The sequence below is a fragment of the Apium graveolens genome, chromosome 5 (assembly GCF_009905375.1).
Source record: "Apium graveolens cultivar Ventura chromosome 5, ASM990537v1, whole genome shotgun sequence".
NCBI classification, from domain to species: domain Eukaryota; kingdom Viridiplantae; phylum Streptophyta; class Magnoliopsida; order Apiales; family Apiaceae; genus Apium; species Apium graveolens.
The window spans coordinates 301,169,527-301,193,558 of NC_133651.1; the positions used below are offsets into that span (position 1 = coordinate 301,169,527).

At 33.8% G+C, this 24,032-nt stretch overlaps 2 protein-coding genes across 2 annotated transcripts; both read right to left on the minus strand.

Moving 5' to 3' along the window:
* Window positions 1–14,767: 14,767 nt before the first annotated feature.
* LOC141659250 (uncharacterized) lies at window positions 14,768–23,742 on the minus strand. The gene is made up of 6 exons (XM_074466044.1): window positions 23,585–23,742; window positions 22,796–22,895; window positions 21,668–21,712; window positions 19,880–19,988; window positions 17,082–17,313; window positions 14,768–16,700 (listed from the first exon to the last, which is right to left on the minus strand). Exons 1-6 carry the CDS (start codon window positions 23,630–23,632, stop codon window positions 16,488–16,490), a joined length of 747 nt encoding a protein of 248 aa, XP_074322145.1. The 5' UTR covers window positions 23,633–23,742; the 3' UTR covers window positions 14,768–16,487.
* Window positions 15,090–15,572, minus strand: LOC141661110 (uncharacterized). The gene has a single exon (XM_074468089.1). It carries the CDS (start codon window positions 15,570–15,572, stop codon window positions 15,090–15,092), a length of 483 nt encoding a protein of 160 aa, XP_074324190.1.
* Window positions 23,743–24,032: the final 290 nt, after the last annotated feature.

A 24,032-nucleotide genomic window follows, 5' to 3' on the forward strand; every position in this document is an offset into this window, starting at 1 on the left:
AAGCTATTATGCTAAACTACAGAAAGGAGGTTGAGGATCAAAAGGCTAAAATAATAAATGAAGTTAAGCAAGATGGAAATGTTGATGCTTGGCTCTCAAAGACATCACAATACACTTAGAGGAATCAATTTTAAGGTTTAGAGATGGGTACATTACTATTATGAGCAGCAATGACAAAGTATTCACTCCAGAAGAGGTCTATGATTCCATCACAGAGGTCTACAAGGCTCAACTCAAGGCTTTCAATTTCATTGGAAAAGCTCTAGAACAAACTTTGGATGGTCATCAAAGTGAAGTCAAGAACTTGGTTAATCAGAGAACTGATGAACTCATGCCTACTCTTACTGAAATCAAAACCAATTTCATCAAGTTTTCTGATAAACTTGTTACTCTGAATCTCTCACCTATAAAAGAGAACATGAAGAAGCTCATGGTCTCATTCATTTCTCTTCATAATGTGATCCAATAATAAATCTCCAACAACAATGACACCAAAGTTAAATTGGATCAACTTCACAAGGCTAGATATGAGCCTTAAGCCTTGATGATGGAGGAAATTAAAAGAGTGGTGCATGACACCTTTGGATACCTATATAGCATCTACAAATGTTCCTTCCACATCTTCATCTCACCAATTTCAAGCTCTACAAAGTCAAGTCAATGAACTTCAAGCATCTAATGCATCCTTGACATCTCAAGTCTCTCAACTCACAACTCTGGTCCAAAGTCAACAAAAAAACATCAAATCCCTGATAGACTCTCAAAAATATTTTTAAATACAAACAGGTGTGTCTTTCAGAGCTATCATGGATGCATTGGAAGTCCCTCTTCATGAAACTCCTCAAATGATAAGGGCCCAAATTCCTCACAATATCAACTTGCCTGCTACCAAGCCTAAGGGGGAGATAATGGAGCCCCAAGATAAAATCAAGCCAATGTGAGGATGATATTGGGATTGAAAGACTCATAATGGCAGCTGAAGGCCCTTGCCTTCACAAAGAGTTTGGTGATTTTATTGAAGGCCTAAGAGTCTCACTTAACTTCAATCATTTATCCCACAAGAAGGCTGCGAACAACAATATCAATTTCCTGAGAGTGGTACTAGTCACCAGACAAATGTTCAAAGAAAAGAAAATTGTGGTGAATGTAAATAACTCTGGAGTTGATAGATGCATGCAAGTCTCTCTCTCATTTCTAAGATCAAGAAGAGCATCAGAACTGAACTTAATCACCAATAGAGTCAAGGAGATGAGTCCGTAGGATACTCTTTTGCTACATAAACTAAAATCAGGAAAACAATAAGCTTTTCATAAAGCTTATCTGAAACCTATAAAAGGAGTGGCTTACATATGCCCTAACACTGAGAGATGAAGAAACTTTCAATTACAAAATATTGTGGCATGAAAAACAAGAAGCTGATGATGACTATTGAGACTGAGTTGAAGACTAAAAAAACAAGACAAATGAGGATGTTGAGATTATCAAGATCTTTGCAAGGTACTTGAAGAATGCAGATGCCATACTATCATAAACCAAAATCAATGAGAAAGATGATAACATGGATGATGATGAGCAAAGGAAAGGTGAATACAAATCTATTGGCTAAAATCCAAGTCAATCAAGCAAAAGTAGTAGGAGTCATAAGAAAGCAGAAAGTGGCAAGGATGAACAGAAAAAAGGGAAAGATGAAGATAAGAAGAAAGATGAAAGAGATGGTAAAGACACCAAGAAAACACCAATAAGACAAAAATCCAAGACTCTGCAAACCTCAACCCAAACCTCTAGCCAAATACCAACTCAAAACATCCAAACCTCTAAGCTTAAATTCCTCTACAAACCTACATCCAACTCCCAACTCAAAATACATATTCAAGCCAATCAAATCTTTCCAAAGAAATTGATATAACCTCCATCATTCAAACCTCTAACCAAAATTCACTTCAAGTCTACTAAAAGAAAACCAAAGCAAATAAAAGTTGAAACCGGTGCTCTGTGGAACTGCTTCAATCAAGAGGATTTTCTACCAATTTCACAAGATATATCAGATGATGAATACAAAAATCAATTAGCTGAAAACATAGTCAAAGTTTGTGTAAAAACTTTGGGAGAGGTGAAAATATACTATAAAGATGGCACATTCAACTTACTTAACAAATAAGTGACTGAAAATTACTCAACAGCAGAGCTTGAAAGAGTAATTAGCTTGATGAATGGAAATGATGCTTTACCAGAATGAAGAAGGTTGAATTAGCTAGAAAGTAAAAAGAAAGAGATGAGAGGCATGCAATGGAGAAGGCTGAGAGGGAAGCAAATGAGATAAAGTATGTTAAGGAAATTGAAATGATTGAGCAAAGGTCAAATAAGCTAAAAGCTAAAGGGTTGAGTAGAGTATCTCCTGATGGCGTGATTATTAATGTCAAGACTCATAAATTATCAAGGTACAGGATAAAATATCTTGACATTTACTCGTTGAATGAATGGATCAAACTGGTGGATGCTCTAAGAGGGACTGGAATTATTGAAGAACTTGAGTTCCTTGTCAAACTCACGGATTTTATTAGAGAACAACCAGGATATAAGAAATTTAGATGATTCAGCAATTTCAATTCTGAATGTAACAGCAAGCATGTATAAAGCCTATAATTTATCAATTTGTCATTCTTTTATTTTAATTTTATCTTGGGGTTAGTCTTGTTATCAGACATGAATTTTTGACAAGTAATCTTCTAAGAAATTGGGGGAGATTTTTGTGCAAGATATGCATGTACATAACAAAACTAAATCACTCTGACAACCCTAAGAATCAGTTGTATGATAATCTTATTATATTTCTTGTATTTGTAAAAATGATAAAGAGATTAGACTGGAGGATTTTTCTATGAACAACCATCAAGCTAAGAAATAAACACTAGAAGAAGATCAATCTTGATCATGCCTTAGAGAGAAATGTAGAAGCTTAGATTTGAATAATGTTATATTTGTAAAAATGTTCTAAGTCACATATCGACAAGTCACGGATTAAGAAGAATAGAGATGTATGTCGAGAAGTCAAAAATTACTTATAGAGAGGTCCAAAGAGATATCGATAAGTCAATCTGTTTATAGAGAACTCAAGATATCGATAAGTCAATTTGCTTGTAGAGAACTCAAGATATCGACAAGTCAAAAAGTCCATGTAGAGAACTGGAGATATCGAAAAGTCAAAATCTACTTGTAGAGAAATGGAAATATTGATAAGTCAAAATCTACTTGTAGAGAACTGGAGATATTGACAAGTCAAAAGCCTATATAGAGAACTGTATATTTCAACAAGTCAATCTACTTGTAGAGAACTGGAGATCTTGACAATTTATAATACTTGTAGACAAGTAGAGATATTGATAAGTAATTCAACATATCGATATGTGACTTCTCTATATAGTAAAATAGATCTCGACAACAGCATCAAAATTCAGAATACAGACAACTTGAAGATCCAATATTATCAGTCAAAAAACAATTATATAATGGAATTGGAAAGTATACAAATGGAGGTTGAAGAATGCAAGATAGAGGTCCAAAATGAACTGGACAAAGGAGGATCACAGGCCTGTTAGATTGTATGAAGATTTGTTGCCCTAAAAATGGAAATATACAAATAGACTTTAAAGTATGTATTGGTCAATTTTAGTATAATCTTTGTAAGTTGTGCATGTTTTATAAAACATGTCACGGGTCCTTTGTTTAGAGGTAACAAAACAGATCTAGAAATCTTGTATTCTCTCAAGAGAAGTAGCTGAATTCTTATTTTCAAGAACACATATTTATCGCATAAACAAATTTGATTTAATATAAATCAAATGAGTTTTGACAAATCACTTGTATTTTTACATTCAGTCATTTATCACTACAGATTCAACTCTGGCTGTTAAGTTCCAAAAGCCAAAACATTGTTTAATTTTCAAGAGTAAAATCAAGAAAGTCAAGAAAACACATTCACCCCCTCTATGTTGCACTTCATACCTAATAGAGGACGAATCCTATAAAATTAGAGAACGACGTTGTTGTTACCTATCTGAAGTATCCTGCTTTTATAGGGAGAATTTAGTACAACAACATTTTGGAGGTCCGTGGCTGGAAGAAAGATTTAAGAAGTGGTGTTTGGTGGCCGAGGAAGGTTTTTTCTGTTGGTGGTTGGGCATGTATGATGACTCCTCAATAAATGAATAGAGAATGAGTTCTTTCTCTTACTCTATGTCGAGTGTCAATTCACATAATCATACAAGGTGCCTATGTACCATACTTATTGTGATCAAGTCTCACGTATTTTAGGAAAAAGTCACATAATTAGGGAGGGTTTTTTATCCCCATGAAGCCCAATCCCATCTGTAAACCAGGATTTCAGTTAATTAATCACGTAAATCTCGACCAGCCTCTCACATTTCCCTATAATCTCGCGGAAATTTTTTCCATATGTATAGGTAGGAATATCCCGTGTCAGCCCCAATATTCACGAAAAATCCAGTCATCTATAGGTCATTATCCATATCATAGTCAAATTTGGGCGATGCAAGCAGGTATGGCCACCTCGGCTTGCACCAGCCCTCCTGGTGGGGCCATTTTCACCTCCCAATAAAGTCATGAAGTTAGGCATTGTGGCCTCTCTTCGTTCTCTTTTTGGTATTTCCTTAATGTTTTTTTAGTCATGATGTGAGCTGGCTTGCGGCTCATCACATTTCAAGTATTCACAATAGTCCAAGTATTATGGGGTTGTGACCCATCTTCTAAATCCTTCATATGTTGAAAGCCAGAGCTTTTGCTAGCGAAGTGAGATTGGAGCTTCTCATAGCGAAGTGAGGTCGAGCTCATTAAATAGGTGAGCATGAACATCTACTAAAGTGGAGAGCCTAAACCTCTACTATAGAGAAGAACCTAAATCCCTTAAAGAGAGGAGAGCCCGAGTCCATTTGAGAGTGGGGAGCCCAAATATCTACTAGACATGAGAGACCGAGTCACTTGGAGAAAGAAGATCCCAAATCTCTAAGAGAGAGGAGAGCCCGTATCCATGAGAGATAGGAGAGTACGAATCTCTACTAAAGAAGATAGAGGAGATCTTGAGTCTTTGCTAGCAAAGAGAGAGGAGAGCCTATATGACACCCTCCAAACCCGGGTTAGAAGTTTGGGATTTACAACACACACTCAATATATAAACATGTATGTAAAATATTATATGCATTGACCCATCTTTACAAAACCATGAATTGCAACGGGTTAAAGTATGAAAACAAGCCACAACCTTAACTTTTATTACATCGTACCAAATCCCAACTAGTTCCACTTACAACTGATACTGATATCGTTCTTATAATCTTACATAACTCATCTACAATATGAAGCTCCTGCTAGCTCGATCCAACTTAACCGGGAATCGTAGCTCGCACACTAGACAGGGAATCCTTGTTACCAACAATTTCCTTTTCAACTTTTGAAAACATGTAAATGTTTGCAAGAGTGAGCTAACTAGCTCAACGGGTCATAATAGCAATAACTGAGGTTAAACAGTGATCAATTGAAATAATTCAGAAGAATCAAGTTTCTGAATAAGCAATGATTAGAATTGGATATTTACTTTTCATTTTAAAAAATCAAGGTTAGGCTGCTGATTAGTCACGTACTAACCCCGAGCAGGGCACACAGCTTTGCTCTCTATACTGGATCCAAGGCACACATTGGCCTAATATGACCACGAATCTAGTCTGACCACGAATCTGGTCCATATTTATAAAACTATCCAATTCTAAAACAATTCAATATAATAACCATTGTAATTCAATAAAATAGATTCATGATTATTGTTGATAAAGCATTCATCTCAGAACGTAAAACATTTCACAGGTATCACTAGGGTATATCAAGGTATAAATATGAAGGACGGCTTCAAGCTTGATGAAGAATCAAGTATCTGATGAACAATGGTTCAATGATAATATAGGGTATAGGTCTTTGATGTGATATGATATTCCAGGGTGTATAAGTTTCTGTATGCTCAAGAAATTCGATTGCAATACTTGGTTTATGGTGTGTATGTATTTGTAGAGTACTATTGTGTTTGTATGGTTCAGTATCTGGAAAATCAATGGTTGGTGGTTTACAAGAAAGACTGCTTATAGCTCAAGTTCAATGATATGATCAGGGTTCAAGGTTAAATAGTTTAAAGCGCTTGCAATATAAAACAGGATTTATTTTGAATACTAGCAACATGTTATAGGAAAGTTCAGAAGTATTTGCAATATATCTCGGAGAAGGTTCAGAAGTACTTGCCTTATCATAGATGATTTTCAACTTTACTTGTACTCATCTAACAGTTTTACTCATCAATCACTTTCCTTCTCCTTCTATGCCTTGCTTCTATTCATCAATGACTTGCCTTCTCATTCTACACTTCAGTTCTATTTACGGATCACTGACTTTCTTTTTCTATGTCTCGGTTACTCTGCTAGGAATCACAAGTATCTATCAATACTCAATCTCGTGTCATTCTAATCGTCACATAGACATCATAAGCTTTTATCTACCCTTCATTTTACCCAAATCCGATTTACGGATTGAAAGTTACAGTAAAAACCGTCAAACAATAACCACATAGGCACATAGCACATCAATCAGATAGCACGTAGCACATAGTATGCAAGATATTCGATCAAAATAATTTTTCAAAGAAGATCCGGGGTCAAGATAATTTTCCAGGTATTTATTACAAATTTTTGAACATTTTTCAGAATTAAAACGGGTCTCTGAATCATTTTATAATTAAATAATAGGGTTCAAATATCAGAATCTGACTTTAAAATATTTTTATAAAATTATCGAGTTTTGAAAATAATTTTAAATAATATTTTAAAGCTAGAAACTATTTTTCAGGATTTTTAAATCCAAATAAATAAATAAATCTAATTAAATAATCAATTAAAATCAATTAATAACTAATTAAATTAATTAATCAATTAATATTAAAATTAATTGACTAATTAATTAATTAATTATCAACTAATATTAATTAAATAATTAAGATTTATTTTTAAATTAAAAATAATTTCAGAAATTAAATAATGAATTTTTGAAATTTTAAAATAATTAAAAACAATTTTCTAAAAATAAATTAATTAGAAATATGATTTCTGAAAATAATTAAAACAAAAATCTACTTTTTATGATTTTTGGAAACTACAGGGACTGAAATACAAGACTGTGCAAACCAGGGGGATCAAAATGTAATTTGACCACCCCTCCCCATCTTCTTCACTCGAGCGGCCATGCATGGAGCTTTTCCGGCGGCTCCAATGCCCAGAAACGTGATTAATTTACAGGAGATGTTCTACAGACATGCAGGAATCTTTATGTGGCATCAAAACGATTAAAAACATATCGAATCAACCAGAAAAACGGACGAAAAAATCCGCCGCCGTCCGACCCTCTTCTCCGATGAAGGCCTTCTGGCTACCGTTTTTTTATCACGCATATACCAATCGGCTTGTCTTTTCACGATCTATTTATTGGTGTAAACCAATTAAGCTAATAACCCTCACAGGAAAAATACCCAAAATCAATCAAGAACATTCATATGAATATAAAGCCTAATTTTATTAATTCGAGAATCAAACATCAATTTCTATATGTTATTGAATTCCAAATTAGTCATATAATATACCAAAATTACCAGGAAGAAAAGATCTACATGATTTTAGCATCAAATCATATCAACAACATCAAGAACAAAAATTCCTATTTTAATCCTTAATTAATTCGAAGTAAAACAATTAAATAAGAAAATTACCTCGATTTCTGCACCACAATAGTTGATTGATTCAGAAAGAGCTTTTCGAGAGCTTCGATTTGATATATCGCACGCTTGAATCGGAGTTCGATAACACCTTCGTTCGTGGGTTTGATTATGAATAACGCAACGTTTTTAGGGTTTTTCTCTGTAAATTAATAGTTTTAACTGGTTGATTATGATTATATGAATAAAATGAAATAAGAAAAGGGCTATTTATATTTATGTAATATTGGTTCGTTTTGGATCGTATTGCATCGATAAATTAGTTGTTTAGCCGCTAAGTAACTGCAAAAACGATCCGATTTGATACCCCTAATTGGATAATTATCCAAACTGGGCTTCTTATAAAACACTTTATACGAAAATAATGTAATAATATCCCGTTCTTCGAGAATACGGGTTTTGTTGATTTATTGAAATGATTATCGTATCGGAAATTGTACGCCGGGACGTGTACGGGTCAAACCGTAATCCGGATCAAAAAAGTCAAAACACGGAAGATGTCCGGAATTACCAGATTAGGTTAGGAAGGAGTTTTCGGAAGAGTTTCGGGTTATAAAAACGTAAAAACGGTTGAAGTTGGATGATTCCCGATTTTATAAAATAGTTTTGTAATTATTCGAAAATAATTAATAATTTCATAAATCAATATAAAATTATATAACACTCCAAAAATTACCAGAAAAATACCTTAATTACCTATATTTTTTTATGGACATAATAAAATTAACATATTTATACTTTACCACATATAAACATCCACATATCAACACCAATCATCTGATAATTCACCAAAATTTACATAATAATCACATAATAATCATTTATTAATAAAAATAATTACACGCTATGTCTCGGATATTACAGCCTATCTGCTAGCGTAGGGAGAGAAGAGCCCGAATCTCTGCTAGCGAAGAGAGACGAGAGCGTTGAGCAAGATTGAAGTTGTATGTATAACTCAACAATGCTTGTTTGGATAACTCAACATAGAATAAAGGACTTGAAAATAATCTATGTTCCACTATAATCAATATAGAATGTTTATTGGGCATACACATGATAATCTTGGTAGCTGCAGTGAAGAAGATGTCAACAGAGATCCGTATGAAGTTCATTAATATGTTTAGGCAACGGAGGAATAAGGTTAAAGTTATTTGAAGCAGTAATTAGGATTGGTGTGAAGACCTAAAGGATTCTATGTGAAGTTGATTGTATATGGTAGAAGACTTGACAATGGTTTGTAAAGATTATAATACGAAGGCCTGAGAGCGGAACTAGTCGCTTGTGAACTAGACTATTGCACTAGGCGTCCGTGATCCGTGAAAGGAAACTAAGTACTATCATTAGGAATATTGTTAAGTGAGGATTCATATCTGGATATACAGGTTATATGATTTATACGAAGACTCAGAGAGAAGATTTGAAGACAAGACAACTTAAGGATTACAGTGCTCTATAGAAACTAAGTCAAAGTGATCACTACCTTGTAGTAGGAGTCACCATGGCCACTCTGTTACTCATTAGAAGCAATAATTTTGAAATACAGCTTAAAATCTAAGTACCAGAGTTGATCTTGACCTAGTAGGAGCAACTGGGAAGAAATTAGAGCAGAAACTAAGTAAAAAATGCATGTTGCTCTACCATAGTCGCCAGTGGGAGATTCTATGGTTGTTGCATGGATATTTTTTAAGGTAAGAATACCTCCTAACTTCATGTAGGCTCCAGTGGAACCTCAGGATTACTTGAAGTCGCCAGTGGAGCTACTATAGAGCTTATAGGCGGAAGTTGGAATTCTTTCTAAGGCAAAAACTCCCTTGAAGCTCTTGTAGTCGCCAGTCAACTCTCCTTGGATGCTAGTGTGCACAAGTGAAGGCTCTAATGATCTTCCTAGTCATAACTTAACATTAAAATCTAAGGAAGGAGCTTCCTAGTAGCAAGGAGGGGCAAGTGAATGTATTTTCATACCTAGGAAGCGCAAGTGAGATCTTCAATGCTCCTAGTAGTCACCACTTACTAAATTGTTTTAAGGAAAAGCATCTCTAACCTACTCTAAGCGCAAGTGAGGTCCTTGGGAATGCTATAGACACAAGTCATGAAGAATTGAAGCATCAGGATTGTAAGTTGCATCTATTTGCAAGTTGTCAAAGTTAAAATGTTTGGGTATTATGCAGCCATGTGTCCATTCTCTCTCTCACCTACCTACCAGTATATATAATCAATCAGATGCATATTGGAATTGCATCTCTCTTATTGAATATTGAGAAGCTCTTATAAAATATTCTCAGCACCTAAAAAGCTTGATTTGACAAGGAGAGGTCATACTCAATTGTTTACTCACCATATAAAGACTTACACATTAGATAAACTCGTCATTTATATCTTCTTTGATTGTATTGTTAATCATTTGATAAAAGTCATAGGTCTTTAGAGTGATATATACAAGTCATAGATTTGATAGCTTATAACTTGTATTGGCTTTATCTTTTTATAACTTCGAATATTTGTTCAAAAATGTAAGCAACCCATTGCGGTTTAATTTCTTAATATAAGAATTATTCCTTGAAATCTCTTGTGTTTGTTTATTTCATTTTAAAGTTTCAATATTCGTTGCATTTTCAAGTAAAAACGAAGAACATACATTTACCCCTATGTATGTACCTTTTGGACCTAACAGAGAGCCCGAGTCTCTACTAGCGAAGAGAGAGGAGATCCCGAGTCTCTACTAGCGAAGAGAGAGGATATCTCGAGTCTCTACAAGAGAAGAGAGAGGAGAGCTTCACTGCTAATATTTTTCTTTTTTAATTTTGTAGGTAACTTAAAATTAATTTACAAAACTTATGCACACTTTTACTTATCATGTGGTGAGCTAGCACAACACCCCGCCATATTGATCCCCTACATAAATTTGAGCGTTCACTTGAAATCGAACCCATGACCTTGGTGTGGTACCCTAAAACCTCGGTTTCAATCAACTGATCTAATTGGTATTGGATCATAATTTTAAGTTGTGCTCAACTTTAATTGATTCGTAAGTGCTTTTTTTTTTATTTTGTATATGTTCAACAACACGATCTATCGTCACTGTTCTAGACTTATATATTATACAGGTTAATTAGAAGAACCCATTAAGTATATTAATGTAACATTTTAATATTGATGTTATATTATGTATTTTAAAATATGCATAAAATTTGAATTTGAATTTTTTTATATAATTATAATGATATTGGAAATAATATGAAAAATAATAACATGTATAACTGTCTTTTTTATATTTTTATAGAATAGAAATTCAAACAACAGAAATGGTTTCACTATAATAAACATATTTAACGAGAGAACGGTTTTTTAAGTTATATATATATATTATTAAAAAATTTAGAATTATCAATATTATATATAAAATGTAAAAAATATTTAAAAAATTATTTTAGAAAGCCACTGTGAAGCACGACTTAGTAAACTAGTTTATAGAAAACCAAACATATTCGTTATAACTCGTTCAAAACAGGGTCCGGACCCCTATTCTTAAAGTAGAGAGGTTGTTTTCGTGAAAACACCAAACTTAGTATGTAATCAAATAAATAGTGTGCGACAAACATTTAATCCACTTTGAAATGTGACTTTTAGTTTTTTAAAATAACAAATATATAATTTTTGATGTTAAGTAAAAAAAAAGTCAATTTGACTCCAAGAAAATCAAAGTGGACATCAATTAGGGACATAGAGAGTAAAAATTATAAAATGGATGATGTAAATATTTTCGAAGAATGTCTCCCTAAAACCGGAACGTAAAAGCATCTCCAAAAGGGCGGAACCCCCTGCTAAAATATGATGTTATAAATTATATGTAAAATATATGACACTCCAATGCATGATTTAGTGTTGGCCAAAACAATCCAAAATGCTACACGATGCAGTATTTTCTATCTTATATTTTTAAAAAAAAATTGAGTCACACGCTATATTATGTAGCGTTGTGTGCTAACGCGTTTCAGCACCAAAATATTATATCATGTAGCATTTTGACCCAAAATCCTACTTCATATAATGTTTTATACATAATATTTTTTTAAAAATATATATATATATTTTAAAATCACGTCATGAATTTTAAAAAATATATATATTTTGGCCCGAAATTTTAAGAAACTGCGGGAAGCAGTTATAACAAAGCAAGTGACATCTAATATTATAAGAGAAATGCAAATATAGCATAGAGAAATGCAAATCCAATATAAAATTTTGCAATCTAGGATTCAGTTGTAACTGGAGATGTATATATATAAGCGTATGTAAGTATATATAACTTTACATTTTTACCCTTCAAAAATTAACGTTCGTCTACACAAGTTGACGGAATGCTATCGTGTGTTATAAAATATTGTCCAGCCCCTCCCATGATAATTTCTATAGTTGAGCTTTTTTCTTGCTAAAAAATAATAATCAGGATCACAGCAGTGCAATTAAGTCTTCATTTAAATCAAAAGTACATGTTACAACAAGTTCTGTGGTCAACACCACCACAAAGATGAAAAAATGCACGTGTATGAGAGAAAAGTGAAGAATGAATCTGGAGCTTTTGTCAAGGCCAAGTCTAAAGCACTGAAGATGTATGGCGATCTGAAGAAATCGAAAGCAACGCAGCCAATTTCGCTAGGTAGGAGACTCGATTATAAAGCCAAGGAACTTGATTTTTACAATAATAATTACTTATGTGAGTTAGACGATACATCGTATAGCCAGCCATGTAATTTTGTAATAAAATTTGGAAATTATTTTGGTTCGTGTAGGATTTCTCTTTGAACAAGTTGCTTAACCAGAAATTACGCCCAAGATTGGTAGTTTATTCGTATGTAATTAGTTAGTTATCTTTTTCATTAGTTAAGCAATTTTTTGCTATTTTTAATAAATAATGTCTAGCTCAGCATGTTTCACTTGCCATTTCAAATCCTTAAAATCAACAAATAATGAAGGCGTGGGTGTGTATTTTCCCTATAAAATTTTCACCTCCAATAAATATGTACAATATTAGAGTCAAGTTTTATGGAAATTTCATTTTTTTAGATCACGGAGATCACTTATATTCTACAACTAAAATATTGCGTAAACATATTACAAAACATATTATTTCACGAATAATATTCTACAAAAGTTATTATTTTGTTCTGCAACTAAAATATTGCGTAAAGATATTACAAAACATATTATTTCACGAATAATGTTCTACAAAAGTTATTATTTTATTCAAAATCTTAAATATCATACATGTACTGCATACCGAATATTATAAATTATTTTATTCTACCCTGACAACCCCACAATAAAGAGTGGAATGCCAAGCCCTTTCTCTATTAAAGCAACAAGCATGCGCTCAAAATACATGGGATAGGGAAGTCCAAAGAGCTTTTTATTTGTGGAGGTTTCACATCACACTAATCATTCCATTCCTTTTGCATCACCTAAAAGGTGCGGGCCTATTTAAGAGAGGTCCCTTTCTTAAATCTTAAAAATAGGGCTCTATTCCGATGTATACGATAGGATATATAATAAAAAGAAAATTGGTTCTTCCCTTGAGCCTATTTTGTTTTATTGATATTGCCACTTAGAACTGGTAGATAGGCATGTTTTTCTCTGGATCAGCTGAAAGACATGAGATATACATAAAAAAGAGTTTCAATCAGACTAGGCTCTCGAAAGCTCATGTGACCGGAGGTGAGAAGATAAGGGCTGGAAAAGTATGTTAATAATCACCGTAGACCTTTATAACCCAGTGCTTAGCTAATATTCCCCAGAATTGGAACTAACTGTAGGGTCGGTATGTGAAGAGAGGTCTCACTTGTAAGAGGAGTGAAGAATGACCCGACCCGGCCACAAGAAGACAGGGAGAGTAGCGGGGCAATGGGGGCAATGGTATCGGGCATTAAGGAGAGAGAAGTGAGTCGAGAAAGGTCAGTTACAACTAGGGATAGAGGACGGTCATAATCCTACTAGTAGGGGGCGGAACGAGGGGTTTAGTTGCAGAACATACACATTATACTTATTAAACTTAAATGATCTTCTACAATTTTAATGAATTAATGATATTTGCATAACATACTTTACAAAATAATATATTTTATAATATTTTGATTGCAGAATATAGGTGGTTTTCGAGATCTCCGATAAAAATGTGATCTCCAATTAGAACATTTCTCTATGAGGGCAAATCTAACAGTAATCCAAAGATCCAAATTTGGGGTAGATTATCTCAAATTTCATTCCAACGGTGATCCAAATTTGAATAAGTGAACAGTGGCCTTTGGATCACTTGATTTAATATAAAATAATAGTTTTGTTATTTGTAGTTTATGATATTTTAAATTGATTTTTGATTATTTAATTATATAATTAATAATAGAATATAATTAATAGTTGAAAAAATTTATTTTTAAAATAAAACTTAAAATAATGAGAAAACATAATTTCATTAAAATTAAAAAATAAAAAATAAAGAGACACATATTCCACTTAGAGATGCATTAATTGAGCATTTGTGGGAAGAATATATTAATTCGAAAAATTAGTGTGTGTCAATGATATTTTGTGTGTTAATTATTGCAATAAATGTGTTTTTCGTGAATTAAGTACACAATTTTAATATTTTTGTGTGTATTAATTTTTTTTGATTTAATTAATTTATGAAATGTGATATAAATTATTAATAATGTTTAAATGATAAAATTTAAGATAAAATTGTTTAATATCATATTTATATATTATTATATGTAAAAAAGTAATTTGGATCAGAAATTTGGATCACATGAAGTTGGTCATAAATTTGAATCAGTATTTTGATCAGTTAGTCATCCAAATTTGGATGAGATGGCCTGATAATAATCTTGTTAATCTTTACATTATAAAAACGTTGACAATATCTAGAGTTGAAAATTAAATTTAAAATCTACTATATCATGAAACTTAAATAAGCGCAAGCATTTTAAAACTGGCAGTTGGGTTAAACTGTGCTCGATCTCTCTGGTGATACAACCAATTTCTTGAATTAAAAGCATTTCCTCAAAATTTTAACACTCATCCCAAAAGAAATCACCTTTTTCGCATCTTAATCTTTTCAAACATGAGGAAAGAAAATTCGAAACAAATTTCCTGGGCTAAAGATTCCCCATCCTGAATGCGCAGCAAGAGGGAGAATACCCTTTGTTCATATCCATGTCCATCCTTTATTTCTTCATATTTACTTATGAACACAGCCAAATATGTTCTGCACAAAATTTTACTGTACAACAACAAATCTCGGAAATGCTCCGTTATTCCTCAACACCCCGAATTCCTCACTTTTTGGCACCGTTACAATGAGTTCTCCATTGACGAAAACCGCTGTTGCTAACTCTGGCAACGCCACTGCAGGAAGCCTGTACCTCCAAACATCAACCCTAAGTTGATCAACCAACAGCTCTCCCATTTCTCCATTTCTGATCACAATCTTCGTAATGCCAGGATGAATCTCAACTGCATGCGCCCTCACATCATTTCGGGCTCCAGAAAAATCAAAGTCCTCGATTTCTGCAATAAATCGTATTGCATCAGCCATGTCCTCGATGATAACATCAGCATCTGCCCGGAAGGGGAGCTGCAAAACCTTTCCGAAGACGTGAGGGAGGCGACGGAGCTTGCGAGAGTTAGTCTGATCCATCGGAGAATTGTGGTCGTTGAGGAATGTAACGTTGCGTTTGGTTGAGAGAGGAAGAACCCTCATGGCTCTGATATGTATAGGAGGGGAGATGATAGAAATGGAATAGAATAATAATGAGGTTATCACAAAAATGTTAACAAGACCGGGATGGATATGGAATGGAATCATCAAGTTTATGGCATGGAATCTGATTCTTCTTCTTGCTGAAGATGCTGTACAGGGAACCACATAGGTTTCCCTAGGTACTTTATTCTGGGAACCATGCACCTCCATGAAATTATATCCTAAAGATTAAAGAATATTAGTATTCAATATAAAATTTTCATACAAAGAAATAATTTTACACGCAAAGAATTTTTAAGGAATATTAAAAAAACTCTAAATAAAGACATGGGTATATATTCACTTGATTAACCGAAGCATCAATGTTGTCAACCATTCGCTTCAGAATCACCATCAGATAATGTAATCTAAAGTTGCATCACTAAAACAAAAGTCATTCACTTTTCTGAATGTGTACAAAAAAAACAGTATGCAAGGGATAGTAGTCATTCTAGAGTTCTCCTCTTAATATTTGAATTTAAATTTGAAACACAACATGCTTGATAGATGGAAGGCAAGGTTCAATAAACCTGGTAAATATTAGACAGTGGCTGCTATGCAATAATTGAACACCAACCAACTTGCAACAAATAAAAGGGGTGCCCCTAAATTCCAATATCTTAACAGAGTTTGCAGGTGCATCTCAGAAGTTGGCGTTCTTCGACATTTTCCAAAAGAAACCTTATAAGAAGCTGTTCACATTGGGCATTATGCGGTAATATTGCATCAGTATCACCAAAATTAAATGGTGATTCAAAATCCACCGCCATGTCTAGCTATGGTTTGGATTATAGGCATCAGTTTCTTCTCGAAACTCCAACTTAACAGGACATTATTTATTCACCCCAGCGTGCATATGAGCATCATAAGCAATACTTATATATTCAAATTTGCTATAGCATGCTGCGCGTTTAAGGAAGCTTCCCGTTTGAGAATCCGTTGCCTACGTTTGGATCTTTTATGACTCCGGCTATGTCTGTTAGGCACCATGGTGGAAGCAGCAGGATGATTTACCTCGTCAACTGTAGGTGGGATCCTCCCAAAAACAGAATCAAAAGGGTCTGACGTCGTTTCTACTTCTCTGTTGACCTGGACAATGAATAGGTTAATTAATATGTGCACTGTACAAAGAAATTAAATAATGTAATATCAGTATTCAAATGCACAAGTTTATTTATTTACAATGTATTGATCTCCGGCTAATTTCTACATTGTACATTCTAAATTAGGAAGTATCACGAAAATAATGCATTAATATGTTAGATAATAACTCCTTACCACTGCTTATAGAATGCACATGTGAAAAGACTGTTTGGAAGCGCAAGATATATGATACAAAAACTGCTACAGAAATGAGAGGATGTGGCACCACTTTCCATTACAAAAGTTCATGTTTAAACTTCTATAAATGCAATAATTCTTTGGAACTGAGTTGTTAAATAAATTAATAGGTCGGAAAAATGTGCATACATAGATTGGCTCCGCTTTCACACCAGTTTTCTCAAGTTTCACATCGGTTTTCTCATTATAAGAGTCATCCCATGTATTTTCGGACTGAGAAACATCCTCAACGAAAAAGTTTCGGTAACGCCACCTTAATTTTGGCTGGTCTACAGTCGAATCATCAAAGACATTCTCAGGGTAGAAGTGCTTTGATATACGCTGCATCATTGGCTGATCATCCTGATACTTTCTTACCATTCTGCCACAAGAAAAAGAAATTAACAATGTAAATATAAAATACAACACGAATGGATATATTAGAGAACTGAAGCAAAAACTTCCGTAGAAACTGTTTCTGAATAAGGGATTAGTATACATCATTTCAATAACAACAACCATAACAATAGTAATAATATGTAAGGATATGTTCATGACATGTAACAACCCACTCCCACATAATTTGTTCAGTTTATAAGAAAAACTAATACTACCAAGGCCACCAACAAATCATAATCTTCTGGGAGTTTGTGGTGGGTTTGTAGATTACCTAATTTTGGCTGCATTTGGGTCAGTATGCTTCGGCTTATTATGGACTCGAAATCGGAACTTGACCGAATTTCAAAAAAGGTTCGGGAATTGATTCCGGTTGTCACAAAAGTAAACAACTAATACCTGGATAACAAGATAAAGAGTTGTAAAATACATTAACAAATACTTCAAACGATATCTTACATATATGTAAGATATCGTTTGATGTATATGTTAATGTGTTTTATTTTACAACTCTTTATTTTGTCATCCGTGGATTAGTTGTTTACTTTATTGTGATATGTCAAATTGGATATATAATTAAATGTGTATTTGGAAGAATTAAACTAAGAACAGTAGGAACAGTAAGAACATGAAAGAAGGAAAAATGCAAGAAAGTAAAGATAAGAGAAAAATTAAACATTCATTTCCATTTGATAATGATCCCAGATACAGAGAAGGCATTATATATTGATCTTAAACCTAAGCACATGTTTTACTATTGGGCTTGCAACCTATTCTTGATATCCAGCTTGTCATGGCCCAATATTACACTGACTGGCCCATTAAACATCTATCAACCCCAACTGGTCCAATTCGTGACCATGCCTCCCTCCTGAAAACATCCTTGTCCTCAAGGATGGAGTTTAAATAACCGTGGTACTTCTTCAATTTCTGTCTGCAGAGAAACTTAAAAGCTTGACTCAATTTTTCTATTTTGTTCACCCAGTGAAGCTCTTGGTAAGACGACATGTTCAAATTTCAATCCAGTTAGCAACCTGGTTATAGAAGTTTGAGGCCTTGGCGTGAGTCCAACTTGATTAGTTACATCTACCATAATCCGCTCAATCATCTCAGGATTCTCATCAGAATTTAGAAAATCATCCAAAGGACTAAGCTTCCAGGTTGATGGTCCACACAGTTTTGGAACCATTTCTAGTGGATTCTGAAAATAACAATCCAGAGCCGCGGCTCGCTTGACAATGCCTTGTTGCAAAGGAAACTGATCTGAAGAGATGCCAGAATTCTTGTAAAGGTAAGGAAGATCCACATCGCCATATAAAAGGCTTATACCTTCCATTTCTTGGCTAACATCCCAAGGAGTATACTTCCTGGAAGCGTTTCCAGCAAAGAGAGCAACGACTCTATCATCGGAGACAAGCTCAGCACAGCCAGAAATCACATCCACTAGAGTGATTGAGCTGGACTGACTCCCTAAACGACACATTTTTTTAAACAATTCTACGCACTCAAAAGCCAGGTTTGCTTCTGAGTTCTTTGCAAAATACATCTCCAAATATATCTCCAAATGGGTAAAAGATAAAAGAGCAGGTTTGCTTCATATCTGATTAAAACGGGTTGACAATGTCCCAGTATGAGTCAAATTTACCCAGCTACCCAGGTTTGCTTCATATCTGATTAAAGGAGAGGCTAGAAAATCAAAAAGGTTTTTAAAGGGTTTAAAGAGGGAAATTTCAAGATAAGTTTATACCGCTACAATTAAGAATTTACTCAGATATAGTTGAACGAGCACTGGACACTGAGGCAAGTGATAGGCGATGGAAGGCCTTAAGTTACAAAGGAATCTTTTCCTCTGATGATATTGATGGTTATATATTTGTTCTTAAAAAAACATCTGGTTAATTTGTAATCTAGGTTGGAAAGTGAAGCCATGCTTGAATCTTGATGCACTCCTCTTAAGTCAAGAAATCAACTATAAATCTGGTGAACTCACCTGTAACTTATAATAGATTGATGTATTCAGTGCATCAAATTTCTAAGCACTGCCATAATATAACAAAAATCTGTCCCTGCCTCCCTGGTCCAAGACTCTCCGAACTCATCCTACTTTAAAATTTCAGGGCTGAGCATAAACGAGCCTATGAGAAGTAGACCTAATTGGCAACACATGCTGAAGAGCATTTTGGTCGAGCAAAGTATAATGTAGTAGCGTGGGAGAGAAGCAAAAAAAAAACAATACCAACCTTTTAATTAACTCTTGCCTGATCACTAGTTTATAAATATACAAGAATTTATTTATTTAATGGGAACTACAGTTACTGTATAGCGTTAATGAAGTTTCACATATATACGGGTACCAACTTTTGTCACAAATTTACAAAGTGACGACATCAGGTATGGAAAATATACGGGTCTCTCAGTTATTAGATGACGCTTACATATCACTCCTAAAATGCCAATAAATAAAAATGCAAATTTTACAGAACACTATTCCATGCAGGCAAATAAACATATGAAGTATGCATCTAAATTAGCAGACAAGATACAAAACATACATATTTGCCAACTCTCGTTGCATTCGACTTCCCTTCTGGTTTAGAATATTTTCCACACAAGAATCAAGTGCTTTCCCAAATCTATACAGTCCAGAGAATATAGCAATTCCTACGAATAGGCAAAGTCCGCCAGTTAAGCAATGCATACAACCAGTTAGGGTAAATATTTATGTACAAATAATCAATCTTCAAGTGGTAAGAATATACCATAGAAATAGAAAAAAGAAGTGGTCAGACTATTGATTTGGACATAAAAACATGAAGTTTGACTGTCTGAACCTAGACAACATGCCGTAACATGGTGGCCTGAACCTTCACGAGATGCAAAAGTTGGCATACGTATATTCCCAATTGTAAAGTATGTTATAATTTTCAAGGATTGGTCTACACACTTCAGCATATAGAATCTCAGAATAAGAGCAATCAATAGATACTGAACATCAATGCTTATTGTGAGTCCCTCCTATTTGGGAGATATTGGATTGCTATATTTAGCTATTATCCCTGCAATCAGTGTCCTAACCAACAAACTTACACATATGTTTATATTTTCTGATTAATTACTGAGTTAAATTCAAACAACACTTTAGAGCTTCAAAAGATCACAAAATGCTTAATGCTATCAGTGTACTACAAGGAAAATGACAACCACAATTCAAATCCACCAAAAACCAAACTTAGGATAACCACCATCACCTTAAACTAGTCACATTCTCTTCCATAGACCTGTATATCAGAGTCTCCAGAAATAATATTCCGTGTGAAGTAAAATCTTTTAAATATAAAAGGTTAAGAGTTTGATTTAAATAGCACTCTCCCACTTCACACTTTCCACCAATAAAATTTTGTCCACATAATACAAAAGAAATTGAATTTATTTTTATGCCATTTTAACATATACGATGACAAGATAATGAGGATACCATTGGTCTGTAACTTTATCTTTTGTTGGGAGGATTTTTAATGCTAGAATAATCTAGGGAACTTTTAGGGATAAAGGGTTCTCTCTGTATGCCACAAATTTATTTAATAAACTGAGAAATGTTTGGATAAACAGAGAAGCTTGGTGCTTATATGTAAAAGGTGAGCCACTGGTCTTTTATATTTCCTGCTGAGTACAATGGTGGTAACATTAGCTATAAATCCAGAATTGATGTTTTGACTTGCTTTGTATATTGCAGTCCGACAGGTTTCCCTTTGTTACCAGGGTGTGATGCATAATGTATATCAGTATATGTACACATGAAGGTTTCCATGTTAGTTATCTACAGTGAGGAAATTTCATAAAACAGCCGATTGTCAATATAGTTAGAACTCCAGTAAGTAGCATCTGATTCATGCTATTGTTTCTGACACGAGCTAACGGCTTGATTCTTAGCCATGTGCAAATTTATTGCGACATTGATTCAGCATGATGTGTCCTACTACATGCAGCTGCGCAAGATAGCTATTTCACTATATATGCGCTTGGATCTATTGATAAATGCAACAGAAGGGCTACGCAGATATGTATTCTAAATGCACGAAAAAAGAATAACTTGACCTCAAGAAAATACGAAAAACAAATACTAGACTGCTTTATAGAGAATTACTTCGGTTGCATAACATTTTCCAAGAAAAAGTCTACTCCAAATAAGGTAAAACTAGTTAACTCTTGAAGTACATGAACATATATATGACACAGTTCAGAGAGTATGCAATTTTATCATTCAGCACCACTTAACAGCATCTGGAAGGATCAAGTAGAAGTTTAATCAGAATCCAGAGAGTTATAATTAAATTCCTCACCTCCTACGAGGTTTGTGCGAAGTATATGACCAAGCCTTCTTGTGGCTGCAGGAGAAGTAGCTTATTAGTAGATATTTACATACTTTTATGAGTAGACTGTAAAAAATATCACAAAGCACAAAGGGAAATAAAAAATCACAAGCCAATAAAGCAATACATGCAATATGTTACATGCCATGACTAAATGGGTGAAGTAAATAAAACTACGCTTAACAAAGATTTGCAGCGGAAAGATTGGTCTTAAGAGTGCATTATGGTTCTTACCTATTGCTAAGTCCAAGAAGTCAAATATAATTAGACTCTTCTCTGAAGTTAGTGGCTAAGAAGCTTCGTAGGTTAACTAATTAGTACAATTTTAACATAGTTCGTCGGCCCTTATTAAAGAAATATCAACTTATATTTCAACTATGTGCAAACATCAGTAACATCCTCTTATATATTCATTAAATACAAAAATGTCCCAAACTAGTTTTAAAATATTTGGACCAATTTATTATGAGAAATTAAAATATTTTTCGATGCAGAACTATTTTTTACAATGTACAGTCTGAAGTCAGATAACAAGTATCTTCGAGCATCATTAATGTTTGGACTACCAATGTTTTAACTGAAACCTAAGTTTCAAGTTTAGATGACATATCTATTTAATAAATATGTCAATCCTATGATTCAGATTTATAGATCATCTGATGTACAATTCTGTATTAGTATTTCTTTCGTTATAAGTGAAGCTATGAACTAGAATTGGAGCGCAAGAAATTTTATTATGTGCATAGAAGTACAGGGCCTCTGTCACAAATAATATTACATCTACCGACTACCATGTACAATCCCACAGCATTGCAATAATAATGAAATTGAGCTAACCACGTATGCAAATCGTAAAAAAGAAAATTTTGAAGAATGGGTGGAAAAAAAATCATTTATATCAGAAATAGAAAGGGACTAGAATATATAATCAGTATGCATTGGTCCATCTCTATTTTTCTTGAGGTACTATTAATCAAAGAATGCATAAAGAGTAAGAAATAACTTCAACATAGGCACCACATTAAACACTTGATGATCAAAATCATGGATTATCAACTGGAACAGTGTTTTGAAATTTAAAAGGGAGCATAAGAGTACCTAACCACACTACACCACCAGAAGCACCTGCACCAATAGTAAAACCTCTGATAGCATCAGCCTTGCATGACATGAGCAAATTTGCTTCTTCACTTGTTAACTTCACCACCCAACAACGTCAAATAAAAAACATGTAAGCAAAGGAAAAGAGGACTCATACCATTCCACAAAGAATCCATTCAACATTCTTATTCTATCTTCAAATTCTAAATTTTGAAATAACTTATCTACTTAAGTATGTCAAACACAGAAAAAAACAAAGTGCTTAAATTTGTTAAATTTGGAGTTAAATTGCAAAATACGGCAGCTAACATTTACAGAACGAAGCCTCTTGCGAATCAACTATTAGCTTCGTATAATTTCATATCTTAACTAATGAAAATAGCAATACGATAGCTGAACTATTAGGATCAATGCAAATTGCACGATTTTAATTCTAGCATTACTACATAAGAAGAAATAAACAACATTTACAAAATTATAACAAGAAATGCGAATTACCCTAGTTCTAAAATCACTCAAATCCAAAAAAAAAATTTAAAAGAAATCATTTTTATCTCAAAAACAAGAAATGCAAATTACCCAAGTCCTAAAATCACTAAAATCCTATAAAACTTGTTAAAGAAATCATTTTTATCTGTAAATATGAAGTTCCCAACGCAATTAAATCATCATTTCATCTGTTTACAGGACATAAGCTAAAAAAATTAAACCCTAAAAATCCCAAAATTGAAGAGTAATTATATGTGTATATAAAAATAGATAGATAAAAATCATAATTAAATGTACCTTCTTGGAACGAAGAACTTGTTCAAGCTCAAATAAAACTTCACCCATCTTCACTTCACTGCTAAAAATCCCCAATTTTCTAGGGTTCAGTTTTATAGTGATTAAGCTTACCCTACACACCGTTTGAATTCGGATTTGGATAGATGATTATCTATGACCCGACCCGTTTATTATAAACAGTAAAATTGTTTTCCGTACACGTGTATAATAAATCCAGGAGGGATGATAATTTGTACCGAATCGATTGATACCCGATTCGTACCGATCCGATCGGGTCCTACATTCGGGTTCGGATTCGGGTTTGGGTATGATTTTTAAACCCGAACTCTTTTCGAGTCGGGTTTAGGTTTAAGGCATACCGCTTCGAACCCAACCCGAAAACCCGAAAACCCGAAACCCATTTCGTTCCGACCCGAATCCGAAACCGAACTGAAACCCGCCTTAATAT

Coding starts and splice junctions, on each gene's coding strand:
- LOC141659250 (XM_074466044.1), bottom strand. CDS start 23,632: ATGGGTGAAGTTTTATTTGAGCTTGAACAAGTTCTTCGTTCCAAGAAG. Junction 22,896..23,584: donor AAGTTCTTCGTTCCAAGAAG/GTACATTTAATT, acceptor TGGGTGGTGAAG/TTAACAAGTGAAGAAGCAAA. Junction 21,713..22,795: donor TGGTGGTGTAGTGTGGTTAG/GTACTCTTATGC, acceptor CTTCTCCTGCAG/CCACAAGAAGGCTTGGTCAT.
- LOC141661110 (XM_074468089.1), bottom strand. CDS start 15,572: ATGAGGGTTCTTCCTCTCTCAACCAAACGCAACGTTACATTCCTCAAC.